The following is a 25,881-nucleotide window of genomic DNA, read 5'->3' on the forward strand; positions in this document are numbered from 1 at the left end:
CGAGCTGTTGTTCACCATCTTAGCTATAGAGGGCGCAGCGTCACTGGCCCTCAATGTGGGATCCAAACTGGGGCCCTGCTGCTCAGAGCCGACACTCCCAAGCCAACTCTTAACCAATGCATCACACGGCTAGCTCCTTAATAGAAATATTGATTCTATATCTAAATCAACTTTTACCCTCCTTTTTTATACAATAATTTAAAACCTAACAGAGCACAGAAATGTCATACCTTTACAAAGTTATAATGAAAAAACTTTCAAGTCATACCTGACTAATTGTCATAGTTACTTCTACCTATTATATTACATGAATGTATTGTTTGACTTATCAATAAGGTTACAAAATTATTTTAATATCAAATGAACAAAATTAGGGTTTCTGTGACGTCCCTGTATTAGGCAGTGTTATTAGGTAATATACATAATTTTTGTTTTGTAGTGAAGGAAGAAGGTAACCATTGCCAGTCATTCATTCCACTGATACTTGTTGAGTACCTGCTATGTGTGAGGTCCTGTATTATTTCTGATTGACAATCAGTGTAGTCCCTGACGTTATGGTGCTTACCGTTTTGTGGACAAGACAACCATTAAACAAATAAGTATGATAATAAATGTGTAATTACACTGTGGTAAGTGCAGTGAAGGGAGAGACGGAATGATGAGAATCAGAAATGTGGGGGACTTAGATTCTTTGTAGAAGTGAAAGCAGTAAAGATCTAAGATTGATGGAATTTAGCAAAGAGTAGGAGGAAAATCTGTGTTGGCAGAGAGAAAAGGATGTCCCAAGATCTTGAGTTGGGAAAAAGTTTAAAGGTTTCCAGAGCTGAAACAAGGCCAGAGTGGCTGGATTGTAGTAATAAGCTTTGTGTGTGAGATGAGGCTGGAGGCAGTTTATCTAGGACACTGCAGGCCAGGCTCAGTTGATTAGTTGGAAATTGCCTTAATTTGTTCTTCTTAAACAAATAGCTCATTTATGGGCCAGCCGAGTGGCACATTGGTTAGGAGTTGGCTTGGGACGCCAGCGCTGAGCAGCAGGTCCCTGGTTCGGATCCCACATGAGGGCTAGTGACGCTGCGCCCTCTACAGCAAAGATGGTGAACAACAGCTCGACCTGGAGCTGGGCTGCTGTGAGTTGCTGGCGACGGTGTAGGCTGCAGTGGGGCTGGCCAGCAGCTGGCGTGAGCTTTCGTGAGCAGCCGTGAGCTGCTGTGAGCCGCAGTGAGCCGCCGTGAGCAACCGTCCAATGGCTGGTGAGCGACTGCCTCACCAAGGAAGAGTGCAATGATCACAATGCCAACATGGGTAAGTGAAGCGACGTCCTGCACAACTAGACTGAAGAACAAAAGGACAGCAACTTGTCTGTTCCCCTTCCGCAATTCCCCAACACTGTTCCCTTGTCCCAATTCCCCAATAAAATCTTGAAAAAAAAGGTCCATTTAGAATGTGAACCATTTTTAAGTAAAAACTATCTATTTCCATGAAGTAGTTGACAGATGTAGTTGATATCTCTTTATTTCAGTGCGAGGTAATCAGTCTAAGAATCTAGCATCACTTGCTTATCTGCCTGCCCTAGAATCTGTGATGTCTCAAGTTTTTCATATAAAAAAAATTGAGTTCTCCCCAAATTGTTAGTATTTGGTTACTAACATTATATTGGTTTAAATAATACTAGAAGAACCACATGTTTAGAATATCACGTCAAGAACAATGCACTTTAAAAATTTTCTCGATTTCAGACATGCTGTTGATCAAACATGACAAACTGCTCTTCATTTCAGCTCTTTTTTTTTTAAACTTTATTGGGGAACAATGTGTTTTTCCAGGATCCATCAGCTCCAAGTCAAGTTGTTGTCCATCAGTCTTAGTTATGGAGGGCGCAGCTCAGCTCCAAGTCCAGTCACCGCTTTCAATCTAGTTGTGGGGGGAGCAGCCCACCATTCCACGTGGGAGTCGAACAGGCAACCTTGTTGTTAAGAGCATGCGCTCTAACCAACTGAGCCACCCGGCCGCCCCTCAACTCTTTTAAATGAACCACTGGAATACTATCTTTCAGTGTTTCTTCAGGTTTATAGTTTTGAAACACATATTTATATCTTTCTCAGTCGGAGGGAAAAGGCCATACCAGTGCTGGAGACGCAATATATGAGGTGGCGAGCCTGCATCGAGAGTCTGAGAAGGAGGAACCAGTCACTCCTACTAGTGGAGGGGGTCCACTGTCACCCCAGGAGGATGAAGCAGAAGAGGGTAAGAAGTGGCATGTGTTTAGCTTCCTCTTGTTATACAGCTGCTTTATTACAGTTCTCAAAGATGTGTGTGTGTGTGTGTGTGTGTGTGTGTGTGTGTGTGTCTGTATGTGTGCGTGCACACACAAGGGGTGGCAGAAGGGGTGGTGATTATTCCTAGTCTCTGCCACTCTCTGGCTAGATTCTGCTAGATGCAGGAGAGAATTTGGTTCATTTGGTTTCTTGGTTACCTAGTCCCCAGTGCCACGTATGCAACTGTTGAAATTTGACAGCCTCGCTTTGTCGTTTTGCTTCCTATTTTATTTGAAGTATTTTTGAAGTGTTTAATGAGAAGTTTCAAATTCTCTCAAGTGTTATTAGAATTTCAGGGATATATTATATCCTACTTCTCATTTGACACTGTTCATTTCTGACTTCTTTGTTGCTGCCTTATCACTTACCATTCACTTTTTTGGAATAGCGTGATCTCTGCTCTGTTTGCTGCACAGATGCTGCTGAGAGATGCTCACTAGCCTCCCTAGAGTCACACTTCAGTTGGCTCTGTGCTCAGTCCTCTTTTTATAGAGACTAGAGCTAAGTGACAGGTCTTTTCTTTAAGCCCTTGTATTATCTGCTAATAGGGTAGGGTTTTTAAAAGTAAATTTCTGAAGTTACATCATCTTTGAAAAAAGCATCTTCAAATTCTCAGTCTTTTTCTCTATGAACCATTCCTTTTTTGGATTGCCATAAAAATCATAGTTATTTTTTGCTACTATTTATTGAGTGCTTATTATATACTAGACATTGTGTTTCATTAAAAAACTTTATGAAGGTATAATTTACATATGATGGAATGTGCCTGTTTTAAGTGTACCCTTCATTGAATTTTGACAAATGCTGTATAACCACCAACAGAATCATGAAACAAAAATTTCCATTACATCAAAAAGCTTCCCTTATACCCTTTACCATCCGTCCTTTCCCCACACCTGTGGTGTCTGGCAACCACTGATCTGTTTTCTGTCACCATGTTTTCCTTTTCTACAATTTCATATAGAAGGAATCACATAGTACTTCATCTTTTGCGTGTGGCATCCTTCACAGAGCATAATACTTCTGCTGTGTCAGTAGTTGGTTCCTTTTTTTTGTTGAGTAGTAATTTATTGTAAATATATACTACGATTTATCTGTCTAGTCACCAGTTAACAGACCTTTAAGTTGTTTCTAGCTATTAGGAATAATTAGGAGATCAGTAACATTTTAGGGGTAGATGCAGGAAGAGAAAGTCCGTCTCAGGGGTCTACAGAAAAACGTTCGAATAATAGGACTAAGAGAGTGTAGGAATGGAGATGAGATGGGCCGGGAGGGGGTGAGAGGCAGTACTGTCAAACGGAACACACAGAGGTACACCGTAAGAACCAAAACTGTGCATTGGATTTGGTAAATTTGAGAGGCCACTGAACCCCTATGAGGGCGATTTTTCACTGGGAAAGGATTGACCAGAGGTGAGGAAGGGAGGACAGTTTTATTCTTTTAGGAAAGTTGATGTGAGGAAGAGGAAAGAGCTTAGACTAAAAGCACTGGGTTATATCTGGCCAAGAGAGAGCATTTTTAGGGCGTAAGAGCTTATGTGTAGTTAGAAAGAGAGAGCTGAAAACAGGGAGCAGTTCCGTGCCCAGCACTTAATCGTGCGGGCAGCTCCCTGGCGTGTGTCTGCGGCTTAGCGAATGTATTTACTCTGCTTCCATGCTTCCCCACTTAAGTCCACCTGAGGTAGCTCTCCTACAAAGGCATGTTAACAGTAAAAAGAACACAGCAGGTTGAGCATAGGGCCATTTCTGTACTTAGAAATGTTTCAAAATACTGTCCATGGCATGGTTAGTAGGTTGCGCAGGCAAATTACGTTTAAAATGTACTTAATGCAGAATGGCTGAGTAAGGAGGTTGGCAAGTCCACTTATCAAAAATCAATGATAAAAGTCCATAAAATTGTCAAAAAGCATCCAGTTTAGGACTTGAGAAAGTGACTAAAACTGTAAAAACAATTGAGAGACATTTATTCAAGAAAAATGACTGAACCTGTAAGGACAGTCTGGTATTTTAGCCCCTGAGGCTGCTCCATGTCTGCAAACTCCCACTGCTGACTTGTCCTGATGGTTTTCCTGGGAGGGGTGAGCTGTGCAGTCTGGTAGCTTCGCTTTTGCTGCCGGGAGGGGCTCCCTTAATTTGGAGCAAACATATTTCTGGAATGATGTTGGAAACAGTAGTGATTTTTGTGGCAAAAGAATGGGAAGGCTGATAGCCAGCACACGCGGTTGTAATTCTGGTTGGGGAAAGCCACAGATTGACGGGGATTTTAGCCAGACATCTCAGGAGTGAGTGGACCTTTGTAAGATCCGACATCCCACTGGAAGTCTGGAAGTGTGCACGCACTCAGGAGAGAGCAGGGAGAGCCCCAACCCGCCACATATCCCTGCAGGACGTGAGGCCTTGCACGTGTGAGATGGAGATGTGTTTGCAGAACCCTGTCTTCTAAGTGGGTTTGCTTCTTTCCTTTATATTCTATGGAGAGAACCTGTGTTCTTGGTGGAGGAAATGGCTTGATTCTCCCACAACCAAGCCTCCAGTCTCCCTTGTCAGCCAGAATCTAGTAGTCTAAAATCTGACCTCTCTCTGGCCCTATCATTACTTGTACTGGGTTATTGTAGTGCCTCCTAACTGGTGTCCTGCCTATCCCCCTGGTCCCCGTCCCCGTAGTCTTGTTCCACACACCAGCCCTAGTCATCCTTTTGAAATTTGTCAGACCACATTACTCTTCTTAAAACCGTCTGTTGACTTCATGTTTCACTCAGCCAAAGTTCTTTTACCATGGCTTATGAGGCCGTGTGCCATCGATCTTGCTGATTTTTACCGTTCTGACCTCATTGTCTATCACTTTCTGCCTCACAAATCCCACACTTGTCCTTTTGTCATTCTGCGAATGTGCCAGGTGTTCTTGCCTCTGTGCTGTTGCACTGGCTGTTCCCTCTGGCTGGAACTCAGTTTTTCCTGGATTGCCACACGTTCTCTCTCCCCCTTTCTAATCTTTCCTCAGATGCCACCTTCTCACGGAGATCTTGCCTGCTCAGTAAACAGTAGAACAATAATGATGAATAAACAAATAAATGAAATTAATGTCATATTTATTATAATAAATATTTAATAATGAATGCATATTTTAATGCATCAAAATAGTTCAATACTGAGAAAGATTAGAAAAACAGAAGTAACATTTTTGGAATTGAACTTGAAGCTATGAAAAGCATACATAAAAATTTCAATTTCTCATTCTTATAAACAGTCTGAATAAGAACAAGTAATCAGATTTCCCTTTTTCTATAAAATTCTTTCACTTCTGCTCTTAACAGTTTTTCACTATTTGAGATGTCACCATGTCTTTTGAATATATATTAGCCATCACCTATATTAAAAAAGCGACAAAATCACAGAGTAGGAAGTAATAGTTTCTTTTCTTTTATAGAGCAGACATTTCATACATTTTCAATACACTTTATTATTAGTTCTGTAATTGACATTTCTGTCAACGCAAGCATCAAGTTAGAGCTGGAGGTGGCATAGAAATGTTTTCCTTGTTGGGGGGAGGGGATTGGAGTATTTATTTAATTATTTTCAGCAATTTGCCTGTCAAAGCAAAAGTGGAAGTTCAAGGCACTCTAAATTGTCTTACCTTAGCCTGTAATTTAACTAAAAAGAGATACAGAGTTAAAAGGCCTAAAATTGCTTATAATTTTGGGGGAAAGATCAAAAGTAAAATGAATTAAGGTATCTTTGCATATTTTTTCAAATGCTGTTCAAAAAATGGAATGTGTTAAAGGGTATTCATTTGAATGCAAGGAATCTTAGCAGAAAGTTAAGTTCATCAATGCAGCATTATAGGGATTATTTTTAAATTACCTTGTCAGCTTTATACACTCCTACATGTTCTGAATTGCCTCTGCTTTCAAAACTTGAGGTGCTGTTGGTATTGCTACATCTGAGTTTCAGACTGGCTTTCTGTTTGTTGATCTCACACTTGTACAGTAAGTCCTCACTTAATGTCGTGTACAGGTTCTGTGACTTCAAGCGAAATGACATAAAACATCCAATTTTACCCTAGGCTAATTGATATAAACAAGAGTTGAGTTCCTATGGCATCTCTTCAAGGTTATAACAAAACGATGTTGAGCGATACCACGTTATTTGAGGACCTGCTGTATTTAGTTATTTAGTTCCTTGCAACATGGATAGTAAGTTACAAGAAGGCACCAGATGGCAAGTACAGTATGATTTCCTTTAGGACACATGCGCAAGTAATTATAAAAGAGCAGATCACAGTAATAGTAGGTAAGTTTTGTTCTTCGTTCTACCTTTTATGTTCAGCATAATCTGCATTTTTTGTTTTTGTATTTGGGTTGGTTAAAATGCTGTCTAAAAAATATTTCCCCCTTGATTTAAGTGACTGTTAGCTGAGTAATACTATTTCTCACTCATTATAACTAGAGAGCAAAATGATCTCAAATTTAACTGTTTTATATTCTTTCAATTTTTTTTTTTAAAGATTTTTATTGGGGAATTGGGGGGATGGGAACAGTGCTGGGGGATTGGGGAAGGGGAACAGACAAGTTGCTGTCCTTTTGTTCTTCAGCCTAGTTATGGAGGACATTGCTTCACTGGCCCAAGTTGGCACCATCATTGCGCTCTTCCCGGGCGAGGCAGATCAGTCGCCGGCTTCTGGACGGCCACTCACTGCGGCTGCTGGCCGCTCACGCTGGCTGCTGGCTACATATGGTAGCCCATGGCAACCCACTGCCACAGGGGCTACAGCCTACGCCGTCGCCGGCGTCTCACAACAGCCCCGCTCCAGGTTGAGCTGTTGTTCAGCATCTTAGCTGTGGAGGGCAGTGTCACTGGCCCTCATATGTGGGATCCGAACTGGGGCCCTCTGGCATCCCAAGCCAGTTCTTAACCATCGCGCCACTCGGCCGGCCCTATTCTTTCAATTTCTGAATTCATAGTTTGATGAGAGGGGAAAAAAAATCACAAACTGCTTTTACTATAGAAACGAGTTTGCAAAGAAATTCTTTATATTCAAATGAAAAGAAAGTAGAGGATATATAAAAGAAATGAATTTTTAAAGAAAGTATAATGATAATATAGCACTTACATGTAGCAAGCTCTGGTTAATGAAGTGCTTCCTATACTTTAAAGGTACACATGTGTTACCTGGAGATCTTATTAAAATGTAGTCTTTTTTTAATGTCTAGGATGGGGACTAATTTGCATTTCTAAAAAAATATCCTACCAGATGGCACTGCTATTGGTTACACCATACTTTGAGTAGCCCACTTATATTTATTTATTTAATCCTCATATCAACCCCTTAAGGATGATGCTATTATTATATATGTTTTACAGATGAGGAAATATGTTCCAAAAAAACCATCTTGGCATGCTAGATACTATTTCATTACTAATCAGACACTTTCTATATTTATAAAATGTGTGTACATGTGAGAGAGAAAGATAGGGAGGAAAGGACTTTATAATATTGTCATTGTATTCTTGTATTTTTATATTATCTATTTCAACAAATTAAAATGATTAAAAATACATTTGATAAGGGAAGGTATTTGACAGAAAGTGGAGGGAGAGAGTATACTAGTTTTCTATTTATTGCTCCATAACAAGTTACCAAAAATTTAGCATCTTAAACCAGCAGCATTTATTATCTCACAGTTTCCATGGATCAATGTGTGGGGGTGGCTTAGTTAGGTCCACTGTTCGGGGTCTCGTGAGGCTGCAGTCAAAGTTTCCATCAGGGTGTTGATCTCATCTGAGACTTGGGGTTCTCTTCAAAGCTCATGTGACTGTTGATCGAATTTATTTCCTTTCCACCATAGAACCCATGGTGGCTTGCTTCTTCAAGACCAGCAGAGACTCTGTACTCTAAGGGAAGGCCCACGCCCTCTTTTAAGGCTTTACCTGATTAGTTCAGGCCCACGGGGACGGTCAGACTGGATAGGGACCTTTGATGTGTGGAATCCCTTCACCTTTGCCATTTAGCACCACCACCTAGTCAACGCCACGACATTCATCATTTTCATGTGTCCCACCCATACTCCGGGGTAAGGATTGTACATTAATATTGTACATGTCACCTCACTTAGTTGTCACCATAACTATGCAAGATAGGTACTATTACTCCCTTATTTTATAGTGTAAATCTACCTGTCTGTCTTATCTATCTATCATCTATCTATCTATCTATCTATCTATCTATCTATCTATCTATCTATCTATCTATCTCATTTCTCCTATTGGGCTAGGCCCTATCAAGGATGTAAATATACAGAGTATTATCTAAACAAAAAATGACCTGAACTACTCTTCAAAACAGTACATGATGAATTGCCACATGAATTATAAGCACATTGATTGCTATAGGTTTCTGGTGTCTTTTCTCAAGTGATTTCCTGTAATTGTGAAGCCCTCTCCATCTTTGCCTGTTGAAGCCAGGGTTCAGCTATCGGTGTAACTGACATTTTCCTCATGCCTCTACTTAGCCGGTCAGAAATGATCTCTTTTCTCTGGATATAGAATTGCACTATAATTTTGCTTAATGGCATTTATAATGTTCCTTGCTAAATCATAGTTACATGTATCTTCTCTTCCCTGCTTGGCTGAAAATTCCTTCTGAGAAACATTGATCCTTAATTCATCCTTTGGTTCACCAGATAAAGCTAGTTTTAATTTGCTTTCAAGTCACCAAGTCAGGGAAAGTGAGAAAATTACTAGGATTCCGAAGAGTAGAAAGTAGGAAGCATAGCATTTTGACATTTGTGAAAACAAGAAGTATATATAGATGCAAGCAGAATCCAAGTTACGCCTGTGAGATGGTGAATGTGAGGTTGGAGAGGCAGCTTGAGATCAGGCCTTGGAGAACCCGCTAGAAACTGATCAGAGTAGACTTGAAGTTCATAAAGCAATGGAGAGTCATCGAGGGATTTTGATCTAGGGGCATGACCTGAGCAAAGGTTTAAATTAGGAAGATTAAGCTGACAGTAAACTCTGTAAAATGCAGTGAGGAGCAATGAGGAACCTGGGACACGTTCCTGTAATCTGAGGAGATTAGGCCTGAACAAGGGTGCTGGTTCTTGAAATAGAAAATGACTGATTTTAGGGAAATAATTGACATGAAAAGGTGAGTGACTCAATATCAGTCTTTAATTGCCATATTCAAAGGCTCAGTGCTGGGTGAACTCTCCCTGGAAGAGAGCATATTTGTATATTAATTAATTCCATTCATTTAAGAAATATTTGTGTACCTACTATATTTTTAGCACTATGCTTGGTTCTGAGAGTGACAAAAGTTCTTTGAAGTTTACTTACATTTTAGGTGGGAATAAACATTTAAAATCATGGCAGAATTCTAATACTCTGAAACGTCACAGTGTGTATTGCATTCGGCCCAATATAATTAGGTGCCAAATGTATGCTTAGAACCTAAGTGCTGGGAGATTAATTTAGAGTGCCCCTTGAGCTTGTGACCTTTTCCTCTACAGAAAACCAGTGGTGTTTCAAAAGACAAGTGAGTTCTAACCATTAGGTGTTTGAGTATGATTTGGTCTCATGTCAACTAAACTCAAGCATTTAATGTGATTTGCTTCCCCTGTGATTTGTATTCATTTAAAATTTAAAGTACAAAACTGTGTTTAATTCATGAGTACAGTCTGTTAAGGTCTAATGTTATTCCACCTCAATCATAAAGTATCTTTATATTTTAAAATACAAACCTCTAAAGAATGAAAATCTATAGCATTCAAAGGAAAGTAAACTACATTCTCATGTTTCTAGGTTGCATGTCCTTTATCCAAAAAAAATAAAAGAAAAAAGGAAAAAGAAACCCTCATGCAATTTTAAAAAATTATTGACCTTTCAGCTTGACAAGGAATATATTTTAATCATTTCCTGCAGCAATATTTTTATGCTTCGGAAGTTTATTATTCTGCCTTCTGCTGGTGGAAAATTCACTGAAATCTAGTGTCTTATATTTTTTAAGTGATAAGATTCTTGAATTTGGCAGATCGAGATCTGATTCAAACATGTTTATTGTGTATGGGAATAGTTTCGCTTAGATTTAAGTTGTCAAGTATGTAGTCTAGTCTTTAATATTTACTATAAGTATACCCTCACTTTTAATGAAATTAATTGTTCTTTTGGAAAATGTAGTATTGGACATTAAAAAATTCTTTTATCTTTAATATTTTGAAGCAAATTAAAAAAAAAAGAATTATTACAATGAGATATGGTCTCGGGGTTGGCAACCTATGGCCACTGGCCACATCTGGCCCACAACCCGTGTTTTGTCTGACTTCTGAGCTAAGAGTGGTTTTTATATTTTTAAAGGGTTGTAATATATATTTTTTTAATTTGTTAAATCTATTCACTTTAAAAGTTATAAAATTAATTTTGAATTAACCAGTACCCCCATCGAAAGTTATCTCTACTTATTTCTTACTAGTGCTATTTTCATGTCATTATAGTATGCATGTAGCTGCCCTTCATCAATTTTCTAACTATAGTGTCATAAAGAAATCACATTTCCCAGCCCCCAAACTCTCCGAAATGCCAGCTAATGTGATGCTTCTTTGCCTGGCTTCATGTCTCAAACTTCTTGAAAGATGGAGATTAAAATTAATTTCTGAGTTATTCTGGAGACATTGTCACAATGCTACCTTGGTAATTTCCCTATCAACACTGCAAATAGAGACTATGAAGAAGGTTGGGTAGGAAAGGACATTAGAAGTCAAGGGGGAGGTTGAATTCAATCAAATTGGGTTATGCAAACTGTTGGATTAGCACCAAGGCTAGTGCTATGTCAAGTTTGGATGAAAACTTGAGCACTCACTTATGTTTCTTATCGATATTATTGAGAATTCACATTACATACCAAAATGTTTTTATTTGAAATCCTTGAAATTTCACTGAAATGGGATTTCCTCCCTCTTCATCAAAATCTCTTCTACTTAATTTAATTCATAGAATAATTGTGAATTGGGGAAGAATCTTTGATATCTCAAGTTTTAAGTTAATACGAAATTCATTCTTGTCATTTCTTTTTAAGGAAAATATCTCATGACTGAGGATTTTTAGTTTCTTTTTTTATTGAAATAATGTTTTAAGTGTACAGAACTCTTACATATTTACATGTAAAACAATCTTATTGTAAATAAAGTTATACACTTATACTTTTTTTGAAGCTTGGAAGGCTTAATTTATTTCTATAAATGTCTTTGTTGATAGTAGGGCTGACCTTCAGACGATGGATAAGAACCTTTGTACTTGAAGGGTCAATCCAACTGGCTAAATGCCACACAGTTTTTGTAGAAATTTGACTTGATTTTATTTATCTTTCTGTTAACATTTTTATGTGTAATTATATTTTCCTAAGTGGTTCAATAAAGCATTGTATTTGAAAAGGTTGTCTAGATCCAATATGCTGAGAAAATAAGAATTTTTATTCACAATGATGTATGAATAGCATTTTAAATGGTAGCCTAATAAAGAGAGAAGATTGATTGGAAACAGGCTAGAGTTCTTAAAATAATTATTGTTGTTGACAAATGATAAACTAAATGTAATAGAAAAACCCCAAGTGGATTTTCTCTGAGATAAACTTACGATAATAGCGTGTTCTGTTTTTTCCCTGATAAATATTGTTGGTATGTTTGTCATTTCAATTTTTTCCAAGTACATGAATCAATTAAAATGGCTTTTGACTGAGAAAATCACATACTTAATTCTTTAAGATATTTAAACACATTAATACAACTACTGAAAAATTGTTGCTGTAAAGCCAGTTACAGATTTATGATTTGGGAAGATAAGCAGCTTTGTATTACTTAGAAAACAAACACGCAGAAATATGTTTTTCTTTTTCTTCTTATTGTTTAAAAATTTTAAATAAATATAAAATGGACCACTGCCCAAGGATTCTAATTCTCAGGAGAAATATGTATCCTTTCCAAAAGGAGCATTGAGTATATCCTGTTTGGCAACTTGCTTTTCTCATTTATTTATTATGAACAGTACATTAAACTATTTCTCACTCTCTTTAATGGCATAGTATAATATTCTATGGCATGGATATAGCATAATTTACTCTTCCATATTTCTTTTCAAGATGCTAAGAGCAATGTCCATTTTTCCTTTTTGCTATTACAAATATTGTAAAGAATAATCTTCCTTGTACATACACTCTAAAGCACACAAACATTTCTCGAAATTGAACTGCACAGTCTGGTTTTCGATAAGTGCTACTAAATTGCTCTCTAGAAAGAGGGCAAATTTATGCCCATTGCAGTAGTCTATCTGAGCACCCTCCTTCACCAACAGTAGGCTTTATCAGTCTTTTAAATATTCACCACTCTGGTTGGTGCTGAATAGCGTCTCATTTTATTTACATTTCCCTGATTACAGGTGAAGTTGAGTATATTTTATGCTTATTAGGGTAATACAGTTTAATGTGTAAGTGCCCAAATGGACTGTTAAACCTCATATACAGTACTCTTCCTGTCAGAGATTTAATATTTCACAATACTGACAGTCAAATTCTAGAGCTCTCGTTTGGTTTGTGTCTGCCTGCATATTAGTCTAAAGGGAGGTCAGAAAGACAGTGAGCATTACATTTGCTGTAGTTTGAGGGAGGAGTCATGAAAAACCATTCCTCTACTCACACCCACAGAGTTGGGATTTTTATCTGTTAAGCGGTGTATATTGTTTTGGGATCCCAGCATGCCTTGTGTGTTCTGATGAAAATTACTAGGAAACCCAGACAGAACGCAGCCTGCTTGAGGGCAGGGATTTTGCCTTCTCCTAGGACTCTCCTCTCCCTCCCAAGATGTCTCAGCGCTGTATTCACTGAGGCACCTGCTTTACTTGGTGTGGTGGTGATAAATCGAATCAAAATGTATTTGTGTTAGATTAAGACATCTTAATCATGCTTCAACTGAAGACATTTAAATGTTCTGGAGAATGACCTCCAGTGACATCTGGAGACCCTACAGCTTGTCAGTGCATTAGGTATACAGGGTGCCTAGAAGCATTGAGTTTTTGAAACTTATTTTTTATGCTAGTCCCTGGAAACTGCTCCTGTGAGGTGATAATAGCAATAATAGGTGTTAACTTTTATTGAACATTTAATGTGCCTGGGACTCAGCATTTTATAACTGCTCTCCATACTGTGAAGCAAGCCCCCTCTAGCCTCTGGACGTTATTCCTGTAAGTGGTGGTAGATGGTCTGCAGTTCCGTGAAGCCACCTCGGAGCCCTTGTGTCTGGGAGCCCCTTGCTCACTTCTGCTGCCACCTTAGTGATTAGGATTCAGACTGAAAGATGGTGGTTACTGTCTTGGCGTGGTCGTTCACTCACCCTGGTGATGATGGTGATGCGGCTGCATATTTTCAGAGAATCTTTACATTAGAGGAGATCTTAGAGCATTTTCTACTGCTTACCTTCTCCTGGTGTGGAATTCCCTCAATACCTGGCAGGTAGACCCGCCCCTGTGGAAACAGATTGAGTAACTGATCCACAAGGCAGCCAGTTCCGCTTTCTAGTCATTAGTAAGAATGGAAAATATGGGTGAAAAACTATGTGAATTACCCGTTTAATTCTCACAGCAGCTGTGAGCTGGTATTTTGTCAATTTTTTCAGTACAGAAGAATTGCAGCTTAGAGGTAAAGCAGCTCTCCCAAGGTCACACAGTTTGTGAATGCTTTTTTTCTCTCTCTCTCTTTTTCTTTCATTCTTTTTCTAAACCTTTTCTTTGTTTTCTGGTGAAGACCTTGAATCTTTCTCCTCCACAGTCACGCCCCGCATTTCAATGGGCTGACTCCCACTGTGTATCAGCCTCACGCTGGGAACTTGGGTTGAAGCCAGAAATTACTGATGGCATCTGAGGCCCCCAGGGGTGCGGTGGGCAGGGCCAAGGGAGGTGGGTGTCTGAGGAGGAGGGTGCTTGTTATTGGGTTCTCTTTATATAATCTACTACAATCAGGGAAATTGTGCGACCCTCAAATCATTAAAATATTTAAATTTTGGAGGCTTACAACATCTTAGGCATTATGTATTTGCACATGCAATGTACTCAATGAATTTTACTTGAATTTTATTTCAGTGAACTATCTCATTTATAGTTCTGGAAACTAAAACCCTGAGATTGAGTGTGTCAGGGCCAGAATCTGGGCTCCTGATTGCTTTATAATTGCATTCTGTGTACAATTAACTCCTTTACCTGAAGCAAGACTGAAAGCTTATTAACTGTTTGCAGAACGATTATGGAAGTAATTTCTCTGCCATTCTCTTTAGCAGTAGTTAGTATCTAGAAGGAAAGAGCTTAATTTTTCAATTGGAGAAATTATGGCTCTTGTCACATCAGGGGGATGTGGTGTTCTAACGATCTGAATATGGCATTGGCAGGTGAGTGACTCAGATCTCTTCTAACTACAGGAAGAAAGCTAAGCTTTCTGAAAGCTTAGTGCTAAAAATATCACCCTGGCTTTAATATTGGGGCTGGAGTAAATATTTGTAAAATGTCTGTCAGCAGAGAGCTACACAATAGGGACTGTTAGTGTTCATTATACTGTAAATAGAGATGGGCAAATTATCCAATCAAATTTCTAAGTGGTACCCATTTGAGCACATTCAAGTTTTTTGAGCGGTATTTAAAAAATAAAACAGAAGTTTGACTTCAGATAATTAAAAGCTTTAATTTGTCCTTTCTCTTTGTACAAAAACCACAAATAAATTTTATACCAGAGAACGATGGGTATGAGATTTTTCATGTCTCTTCAGAATAGTCTGACCATAACCTGCTTAATAGTCTGTGTAATCGTCTCTCTCCCCATAACCTTTATGACTCCTTAGTGCTGGTTTTCTCTTACTTGCTTCAGTTACCCTTCCCTTCCAGGTTCCTTTCTTCCATCCTTCCTACATTCAATTCAATTTAGTGTCTGCTATACGCAAGGCTCTGTATTAAATACTTAAGAACAGTTCCAGTCTTTAAGGCACTTACAGTCTGAGATGGAAAGAGATATGCGTAAAATAAATTCAAGATATTAGAGGCACAGACACTTAGAGAAAGACAAGTTGAATTCCAATGGTTAGAATTTGGATTCCTCTTGAAGACTATGCACCTATGATCATTCCCAAATTAAGATTTCTGTTTAATATTTATAATGGTCATGTTATTCTGGTAAGGGATTAAAACTGTCTAAGAAAACTTGAGTTCTTTTCTCACTACTTTTCTTGAAAAGAGGCTGATACTTTATAAAAGTAGAATAATAAACTTGAATCATAGAACGATGCAACAGATTCCCATTTTTTTCACTATGACCAGCAGCAAGATTTTAGGGCAAAGTAACAGAAGTATGGTTTGTGGTTTGTATTTAATGTCTGACCTCATAAGTCACATTTCATATGCCGGCCTTTATCACATTTTTATTAAAGGAAAAAATGTATTATGTTGTAAATATACTCATAAAAAAGATTAACATATCAGACTGTGATCTTTTCAAATTGAAATAATATAGGTAGAAGGCATTCTCAATATGTGGGAGTGTGTTATTACTTTGGGGTGTGTCCTGAGTTGATAATTCACTGTGTGCAGTGAAAAATATTCATGAGAACAGGCTGCATATGTGAGTGATAGAGAGGGAGATAGAGTTGAGAACCATTGAGTATAAAGGATCCCTTATGCTGCGAATCAGTGGCCCTCAGTCCACCTGTGAATGTATGGCAGGCTGTTTGACTTCTGAACTGCAATTTCATTTTGCCACCCATTCCCTTAACAAGCAGGCATAATGGAGCTTCTCTTATTTACAGTGCAGACCACGGGTGCATTTGGTACTTGCTAATGATCTCAGTTTCGAGGAGCCTGCACTTCAGACTGAAAAATGTAGACAATTGATATGCAGGATGTCCCCTCTAAAGAAAACATTAATGATTTATTCTTCTGTGTTTTTCAAGTGCGATTCCTGGATCAGCTCAGATCATTAGAAAGCCATCTGTAACTCAAGTTAGTTATTCAGTAGGTTTTATCAAACTTGTAAAAATTTAGTAAATTTTTAGTGGACACCTACTACTCTGCCAGCTGGTATGGTCACAAAAATAAGTGAGACATGGCTCTTATCCTTGAAGAGCTTATAGTCTATAGACCCTTGGGCCGGCTGAGTGGCTCATTGGTTAAGAGTTGGCTTGGGAGCGCGAGCTCTGAGCAGCAGGGCCTCTGGTTTGGATCCCACATGAGGGCCAGTGACGCTGCACCCTCTACAGCTAAGATGGTGAACAACAGCTCAACCTGGAGCTGGGCTGCTGTGAGTCACCTCTTCAGATAGTCTTCCTACCACTTCTGGCTAAAGTAGGCCCTTTCTTTTCCCCCTTAATTTTTTTCTGGAAGTCTTCCCTTAGACACTGAAGCAGTGTTAGTCTTCCTACCATCTTGCTCTAATAGAACTTTGAATATAATAATCAGTATAATAATTCTTAAAATACTTTATTTACAAATATGGTCTTTTAAAAATTCATTTCTCTCACCTTCTAGAGTGTGAGTTCCTAAGGGGCAGATGGTACTTTATTCTTTGAATTCCTATTGCCTAGAATGTGGCAAGTGTTAAGTAAATATTTGTTTAATGAGTGGAAATCTCTTTTAAATGTTAGACTCAGAGAACAATAACATATTGAGTTATAAACATCTGTTATGGAAGTTATAATAGGTGATACAGGGGTGAATAAGTGTGCAGAAAAGAGCATAGCAGGCTTTAGACTGCTATTTTTAGAAAAGTGTGCTTGCAAGTTTGGTCCTTGGCTGGTATCGAAAAACTTAAATTTTAGGAGGTTTCCCAGCATTTCCTAACTGAGAAGAGTGTGTCACTTTGCTTAAACTGTTAGTACTAACAATATGGTTTATGTTGAACGTTTTCTTTCTGGAGTCTGGAATTGGGGGACATACCAGGCAGAGGGAACTTATGTGACCAGCCCTGATGAAAACCTTGGACACTGAGTCTCTCATGAGCTTTCCTGGTAGACACCCTCTCACATGTGTTGGGTAGGAATTAAGTGTGTCCTCCGTGACTCCACTGGGAGAGAACTCTGGAAAGTTCGCGTCTGACTTCACCCATGTGCCTTGTCCCTTGCTGACTTTGCTTTGTATCCACGCACTGTAATAAATCACAAGTTAAGTACAACTAAAAGCTGAGTCCTCTGAGTCTTCCTAGCGAATCAGTGAACCTGGGAGTGATTTTGAAGACCTCTGGTATAATAAGATAAATTTTCTCTACTTCTAATTCAGGGAGAGATGACTGTTAATAAATAAAGAAGAAAATATCAAGAACTAATAATGCCATTCAGATAATTAACATTGGTTAGTTTGTCTGGGTCGCTACTTTAGATTGGGTGCTCTGCAAAAAGCTTCTGTGAGGAGGAAGCATTTAAACCGAGATCTAAGTGACAGGGAAGCCAATCATTGGAAAATGTGATAGAGCATCTCAGGAGAGGGAACAGTTAGTGCAGAGCCTCAAAGATGAAACTGTGCTCAGTGTGCTTGAAGAAGAGAAAGAAAGACAGATGACCCAAGGGTAGGGCGCAAGCAAGAAAGTGGTACAAGGCAGACGCAGACAGGTGGCTGGGCGACATCATGTAAGATTTGATCCATGGTTTTAAAAAACCGCCCCAGCTGTATGCTTGCAGAATGGGGTTCGGTGGACCGGGAGCAGAAGCAGGGAGGCCATTTGGGAGATTCGTACAGTAATCTCTGCCAAAACGCTGGAGGCTTGGACTAGGCTTGTAATTTGTAGAGGGAGAAAAAGTAGATAGATTTGAGATATGTTTTGGAGGTGGAGTCAACAGCGTTGTGTAATTAAATGTAGGTACTAAGGGTAGAAGGTTTCAAGAATAACTTGTAGATTTTCAGTTTGAACAACTGGATAGATAATGCCACCATTTTTGAAAATGGTGGGGATGGGAGTGGGGGAGGATCAGGAAAATACAGGTGTGGGAAGAAAATTGAGTTTTGTTTGCGATCTTATTAGATACCCAGATGGAAATATCATGTAGGCAATTGATATATAGGTTCTGAAAATATTGTTTCTCATTTTATTTATCAAATTGAATGCTTACCAATTGCCAAGTACGTACTTTGGTAAGGTGAGAAATACAATAATGACTAGAATAGTCTCTTCCTTAAGCCAGTAACTTAGTCCTGGAAGGAAGGCAGGCAAGAATTGAGGCCGTTACACAGAGACGTGTCATCATGGGGCCATGCAGAAAATGCTTAGCAGGCCCATCAGCATGGCACATACACTCCCAAATCTCGACTTTTTCTCAAAAAAACCATTATTTTCTGTTGTTTTCACAGTTATACATTTATTGCCACTTTTAAGTTTTAAAGTCCTTATGTGCAAGAAGCAGCCTTTGTTAAAGTCAATTAACTTTAATTTTGACAATTTTAAGCCAATTTTGACACTTCGGCGTGCCTCCCCCTGCCATTCTGTTTTATGCTTGGTAACCTCTTTATCAGTTTATACGCTTTTCCTTAAGTACAACCCATTTCCTCCAGATTTTACACTCACCTCTTATCCCTCCTTCCCCACTTTGGAAACATGTATGCATCTCTCTCCCTCCTTCCTTCTTTCCCTCTGTACACACACACACACACACACACACACACACACACACGCACGCACACACGCACATATGTGCACATATACATGTTATACATGCAGACAGATGGATAGTTACTCTGTCATGACTAGTTATTTCATTTTCTCAGTAACTCAACTCAAGTTGGTTCATATTAAGAAGTCCAGATGCTCAGGAGGGGAATATAAAAAATTTGGATGGAGATATGAACCTGATTTCACTGTTACTTCCTTGACTGCCTGGTTTCATGTGGCTGCTTTGGCTAGTTTTGTGGGCATTTTCCTCCCTTTTTATTTTAGTTTTTTGAGAGTATTTTCCCTTTCAGACTTATACTCTTGGGTGAAGAGGGCGCTCTGCCCATTAGAAGGGGACTCCTGAGTGTGTCGTGTGCCGCACAGTAGATGTTAGCGTGTTTGTTAGATTTGAGCCGTCCTGATGTCTGCCTTCTTCTCTTGCATTTTGCTTCTAATTATCTCCAACCATTGCTTAACTTTTCTCTCTGATTGGTTGGCTGCCTTTTAAAAAGTCGTTTTTTGAATGATATGTTTTAAAATAATCCTTTTAGTGTAATGATTCATATACAGCAGGCCCTCGAATTACGCCAGTTTGTTCAATGTTGTTTCGTATAACATGGATGAGATGCTGTGGGAACTTAATTCTTGTTTATACCAATTAGCCAATGTGTGGTAAACTGGTTTCGTTATACTTTGTTGCACATAACGCTGCAGAACCCATTGATGACTTACTGTTATAGTCTGCCAGCCCCTTCTTTCCTTATTTACCACCCCCTCAATTTATTTTGAAATAGAGTACATATAGATAATACATTCAAATAGACAGGCTCAAATTTTTTAAATTGTTTAACTATACTAGCTTCTCCAAACATAGCAAGCTGTATACATTAAAACCTTTTTGCTGCGACATTCGTCTATAGTCGAATGATATTTCCAGGCTGCTGACAACGGTGTCCAACTTTACCCTGCGAGCTCAGTGTTCCAGAAAGAAAGTTTAGGAAAGCAGATGTACATTTCTCTATATTTTTGTGTTTTTCAAGAGTGAATAACAATAGGAAATTTTTATACTTTAAAGTAATCATTTATTTTAATAAAGTGTAGCACCTTAACTGTATTTACTTAAAATATAAATACTGTAATTATTTCCTGTGGGTTTCTGACACATTTTGGAGAACAAATTTGAAATCAATTAATGCAGTGAAAAGATTAAATAGCTATACCTTTTTGTATGTCAATCATACCTCAATAAATCAGTTAAAAACAGAAAATGGGCAGAAAATTTAAATGCATTTCCAAATAACTGAAATACAAAATGTAATAAATATCCAAATAAATTCTAAATGTTATTAATAGCACAGAAACCTGTAAAAAGCAATGAACACATACACATGCACAGAAGAACATATGAGCCTCATGATTAGGAAGGTAGTTTGCTGAATGTTGTCCTTCAGGTGAGGTGTCTTAGCTGCCCTAGTTCTCTTGAGTATGGTAGACGGGTTTCAACGATTTATGATACATTTTTATTAATCACTTATTCTTAGCAGCTACAGGGATTATTAATTAGAAACCTGTAATTAGATTTAGAATGACAGCGATGATGATTCTGTTGGAAAGGAATCATGCGATGTGTGGTCTCCTCTGTCTTGAATCTTCTCTCTGTAATAAATCACCTTGCTTTTGTCGGTGAGAAATGTTATAATTTTTCAGAAATTAAGGATGATCTTTTGTTTGAATTTAATGATTTACATTTGTATATCAGCTTCATATAGAACAAGTATATTCTGACTGTCATGTGAAAAAGGAGAGATTGTCTTATATTCAAGGTCATACAAATGTGGTTATAGTTTTGGCTGTCCAAATGACATTATTTACTACTAAGTAATCAAAATATATCACTTTTATTTTAGGTTGACAGGTATACAGACCTATGTTCTACAGGTTTTGCACAATTAGTAAGGTTTTGGGGTTTTTCTCTCCCCAGTGTGTTTAGAACAGAGTTTATAGCAAGCTCTGATTCCCTATATTATTTTCAGCAAACATTTATTGCTTATTAAAAAAGGATAAAATTCAGGAGGAAATCTCTGAAATCCCTCAGTAGTCATATTTTATCTGTACTTATTTTTCAGCTTTTTTATTTTGTGAGCAATCCTTCAGTTGAGAAGAAAAGAGATTTTTGTGCCTATGTGTTCCTAATTTTGAGATTTGTAACTATTTGAAAAAAGGATTGTGTATGTATTTTTTTTCCTTTTGCAATGTTTGTTGATACAAGTTTTGAAAATTTTCTTTTATGAATAGGATGAAAAACATTGCTAACAGAAACACATTTTTTTTGTGAAAAGAAACCTGAAATTATTTTCATTGAAGTATCATGAATATTTATTTTGTTTGATCTGAAAATTTACATCTATTTATCTTGTCTTGATGTTATAAAATTGGTTTCTGCGCTCTGCATATTAGAAATTAGTGGATGATAAGAAAACATGGATGTGGAATACTTCTTTAGTTACTTTGAAGTGCTGAGCAGGAAACTGAGGACTCAGTAACAATAATAGTAGTAACAATAATAATAATAATAATGCTTGAGTACTAACACTTGAGTACTACTGTGTCCAGGCACTGTGTTTAGTACTTCACATGCATTTTCATTTAATTTTTACATCACTATCTGATTGGATACTATTATTTCCATTTCACTGATGTTTAGATTAAGGACAGTGGTGGTCCTACAGTATGATGAGTCTGATGACATCCGTATGGTCCTGCTTTCTGAAGGAGACAGATAACTACAGGGAAACTGAAGTCGATGAGGAAAGTGTTCATGAAAAATGATTGAAGTTAGGGATATTAAAGGGGTCTCTACCAAATCCTACTCCCTAAATTAAGCAGAGTCTCTCAGAGACCTCTTCTAAAGTTAAACTTTATAGAGGAAGTTGGAACTACTCAATTACTTTAGTGTATGAACATATTCTAAAAGTAAAGCAGTAATAAAGAAATTTTTCCATCCGTTCTACAGTTGAGTGTTCTTATGTGCAAAGGCTACTATCTAAAGACAGAGAAGATACAGCCCCAGCCCTCGCAGAGCTTGGGTTACAAGAGAGGGAAAAAGACCTGTAAAACATGAATGTTATAGAGATTAAGTACATGTGTAAGTAACGAGAAGAGGAATGTTTTCATGAAAATCTTATAAATATTATTGCAGGAGTCTACATAGGAGCCAAAAAGGGAGAACTGGCCAGTTTTCTGGGGGAGTGGGGGTTGACAAAGGAGGTGTAATGCTTCAGTTGACCTGCAGTTCCCTTTAGCTGTATTACTCTCACCTCCCATATTTCATGAGCTTGAATAAAGCAAACTCTACATTTACTGCCTCCACTTCCTACTCATTCATTCCTCAATCCTTGCACTCTAGCTTTACCCCAGTACTCTACATTATAAGCATTGTATTTGTCAGATAAAAACAGCTTTTAATAGCTAATATTTATGTAGCTCTTGCCTTTTGCCAGGCACTGTGTTTTGCATAGTAACTTGCTTAATTCCTACAGCTACTCTATAATATAGATACTGTTATTATTTCCATTTTATAAGTAGGCAGCTGAAGCACAGAGAGGTTAAGTAACTTGACCAGGATCACAGGTAGTGAGTGGTGGAATGGGGTTTCAAATTCCGGCAGTTAGATGCTAAAATTCATAATAATATGAATGACTGAATGAACCTGATTCCGATTTACCAATGTCTGTGCACAGATGCCCATATACTAAAGGTCACCAATTTTCAAGGCATACATTTTTTCTAGTTGTAATGGGTTTATATTCCTGCCCCTCCCCACCCCTTTTCTCCCCTCCCCTCTAATTATTCATTCAGGCAACTTTTAGTGCTCTTGTGGCCAAGTACTAATCTAGGCACATGGAATATAGAAATAAAGTCAGTCCCTACAGCCAAGAAACTGAAAGTCTGATGGGAGAAGATATAGAAGAAAATAGATATTGTAATATGGTATGATAAGTACTATGATGAATATGTCCAGAGGGGGAGCACTTAGCCCAGCCAGAAGACAGTAACTGCTAACTTGGACTTAGATTGAAAGGTAAGATTTAGCCAAGGATGGGATCCCAGCCTTTTGTCACTTGTACTTTTTTTTTTGTTGTTGTTAAAGATTTTTATTGGGGAATTGGGGGGATGGGAACAGTGCTGGGGAATTGGGGGAAGGGGAACAGACAAGTTGCTGTCCTTTTGTTCTTCAGTCTAGTTGTGGAGGACATTGCTTCAAATGGCCCAAGTTGGCACCATCATTGCGCTCTTCCCGGGCGAGGCACATCAGTCGCCGGCTTCTGGACGGCCGCTCACTGTGGCTGCTGGCCGCTCACGCTGGCTGCTGTCTGCTGGCTACATATGGTAGCCCATGGCAACCCACTGCCACAGGGGCTGCAGCCTACGCCGTCGCCAGTGACTCATGGCAGCACAGCTCTAGGTTGAGTTGTTGTTCAGCATCTTAGCTGTGGAGGGCAGTGTCACTGGCCCTCATATGTGGGATCCGAACTGGGGCCCTCTGGTGTTCCAAGCCAGTTCTTAACTATCGCGCCACTCGGCCGGCCCTGTACTTTTTTTTTTTAATGTAGAATGGGACACAGTTGTTTTTTTTAGAACCTTTGGAGTTACCCTTCTACATATCTGCATGGTTCCATTTTCCCTTCTCTTTTCTTCTTTGTCATGTTCTACTTGCCAACCTCTTCACTATGGTTTTTTTTTTTTTTTTACTTCACTTAGGTCCCTGATGTCATTTTCATTCTTATTTTTTTCTTAGTTTATTTCTTTCATCCTATCTAGAAGCTCTGTCTTACCTAAGATAGTAGGAACTTTAATTTACTTTCCTTCAGCCCCATTTTTTTCCCTGCCTAGCTGGATGGCCAGTGAGTATTTAAAACACTCATAGGCAGTAGTTTCTGCAGCAAGGAAGTTAGAGATCTGGCTCACACTCTTGGTGTCACTGGGATATCAATTTCAAATTTATTCTTCCTGAGCATCAAGGGGAATACACCCCTAAAGCCTCTCCATTAAATCTGTTGTTCCCAATTTAATGTTTCTTGGGCATGTTGCTTTAAATGTGCCTGTCTTTTCCATCCTTGGCTCTGGCTCCCAGTATTTACTAGATGTTGGCATGTGACACAGACTGGTATCTGCTAAATGCCAAGCACAGCCTCCTATAGAAATATGGTAGGAAAAACTATAAGGACAGGTAGTATTTGACTCTGGTTTCAAACTGAGATCAAATCCCATCTCTCCATTACTTATTAGCAGGGTAACCTTGGGCAAGTTACTTAACTTCTCAGTGCCTCAATTTTCACATCTTTAAAGTAGTCAAACTAGTAGTGACTACCTCATTAGGTTATTTGGAGGATGAAATGAGATAATACTTATAAAACTTAGAATAGTGCCTGGAATATAGATAAAAAAGGCAGACACATTTCCAAGAAGACACAACAAACGGCTAATAGATATATGAAAAGATGCTCAACATCACTAATCATTAGGGAAATGCAAATCAAAATCACAGTGATGCCATCTCAAACCTGTCAGAATGGCTATTATCAACAAGACAAGTAATAACAAGTATTGGAGAGACTGGGGGAAAAAAGGAACCCTCAATTTACATTCCCTGGTGGGAATGTAATTTGTTTTATAGCCATTATGGAAAACAGTATGGAGGTTTCTCAAAATATTAAGAATAGAACTACCATATGATCCAGCAATTCCTCTCTGGGTATGTACCCCCAGATATGAAAACATTTATTTGCAAATATATATATATATATATATATATATATATATATATATATATATATATATATATATATCCATCCATCCCTGTGTTCATTGCGGCATTATTCATGGTGGCCAAGACATGGAGACAACGGAAGTGTCCTTCGATAGATAATTGATGTGGTATATATACACAATGGAATATTACTGTCATAAGAAAAGATGACATACTGCCGTTTGCAACAACATGGATGGATCTCGAGAATATCATGCTAAGTGAAATAAGTTAGATGAAAATAATTGAGAACCATATGATTCACTCATATATGGGATATAAACTGAAAGCAACAAACGAACAAGACAAACAAAAACTCATAGACACAGACAACAATTTAGTGGTTTCCAGAGGGAAAGTGGAGAGGGAAGGTGGTAGAAGAGGGTAAAAGGGATCAAATATATGGTGATGGAAGGAGAATTGACTCTGGGTGGTGAGCACACAATGCAATATACAGATGATGTATTATAGAATTGTACACTTGAAACCTATGTAATTTAATTAACCACTGTCACCCCAATAAATTTAGTTAAAAAAATAAATGAAAGACTGGGATTCCTATCTTCCTTGGCTAAGTCTGATTTTTCATCCAAATATTTGGTCCCTGACTTGCTGTCCTGTCTGCATTGATTATTCATTAGGGATCTGGTTTCACTTCAGTGTGCTCATTTTCTTCCCTTCTGATGGTTTTCCTCTGCTAATCTAGGTGTTTACAGTTCTGATTTCCTTTTTGTGGTGGAAAATAACTTGGAAGATTGTCAGGAAGACAATACATTGTTATCAGTGATGATTTTATGGTTCATTAGCAGAGGTTTATAATAATATAATAGGTTTTTGTTTCATATAGCAGTAGGAATTATTTAAAAGATAAAAATCCTTTCCCCATGCTTCTTATAGTTATGCATATTTATTGTAAAAGATAAGAATATTACAGAAATACAAAACTTAAAAGTAAAAGATGGGGCCGGCACAGTGGTGCAATGGTTAATAACTGGCTTGGGATGCCAGGGGACCCCGGTTCGGATCCCACATATGAGGGCCAGTGACACTGCCCTCCACAGCTAAGATGCTGAACAACAGCTCAACCTGGAGCTGGGCTGCCAT

The 25,881-nt window shown here is 38.3% G+C and overlaps 1 protein-coding gene across 5 annotated transcripts in view; it reads left to right on the forward strand.

Moving 5' to 3' along the window:
* Positions 1 to 25,881, forward strand: part of RABGAP1L (RAB GTPase activating protein 1 like) — a 457,210-nt gene that overhangs the window by 90,785 nt on the left and 340,544 nt on the right. For all 5 annotated transcript variants that reach the window (XM_019648299.1, XM_019648284.1, XM_019648290.1 and 2 more), the window contains exon 11: positions 2,103 to 2,244. In XM_019648299.1, coding sequence (XP_019503844.1) covers positions 2,103 to 2,244 — 142 coding nt within the window. The remainder of the gene's footprint in view (positions 1 to 2,102; positions 2,245 to 25,881) is intronic.

Source organism: Hipposideros armiger, unplaced genomic scaffold (genome assembly GCF_001890085.2).
Source record: "Hipposideros armiger isolate ML-2016 unplaced genomic scaffold, ASM189008v1 scaffold_6, whole genome shotgun sequence".
NCBI classification, from domain to species: domain Eukaryota; kingdom Metazoa; phylum Chordata; class Mammalia; order Chiroptera; family Hipposideridae; genus Hipposideros; species Hipposideros armiger.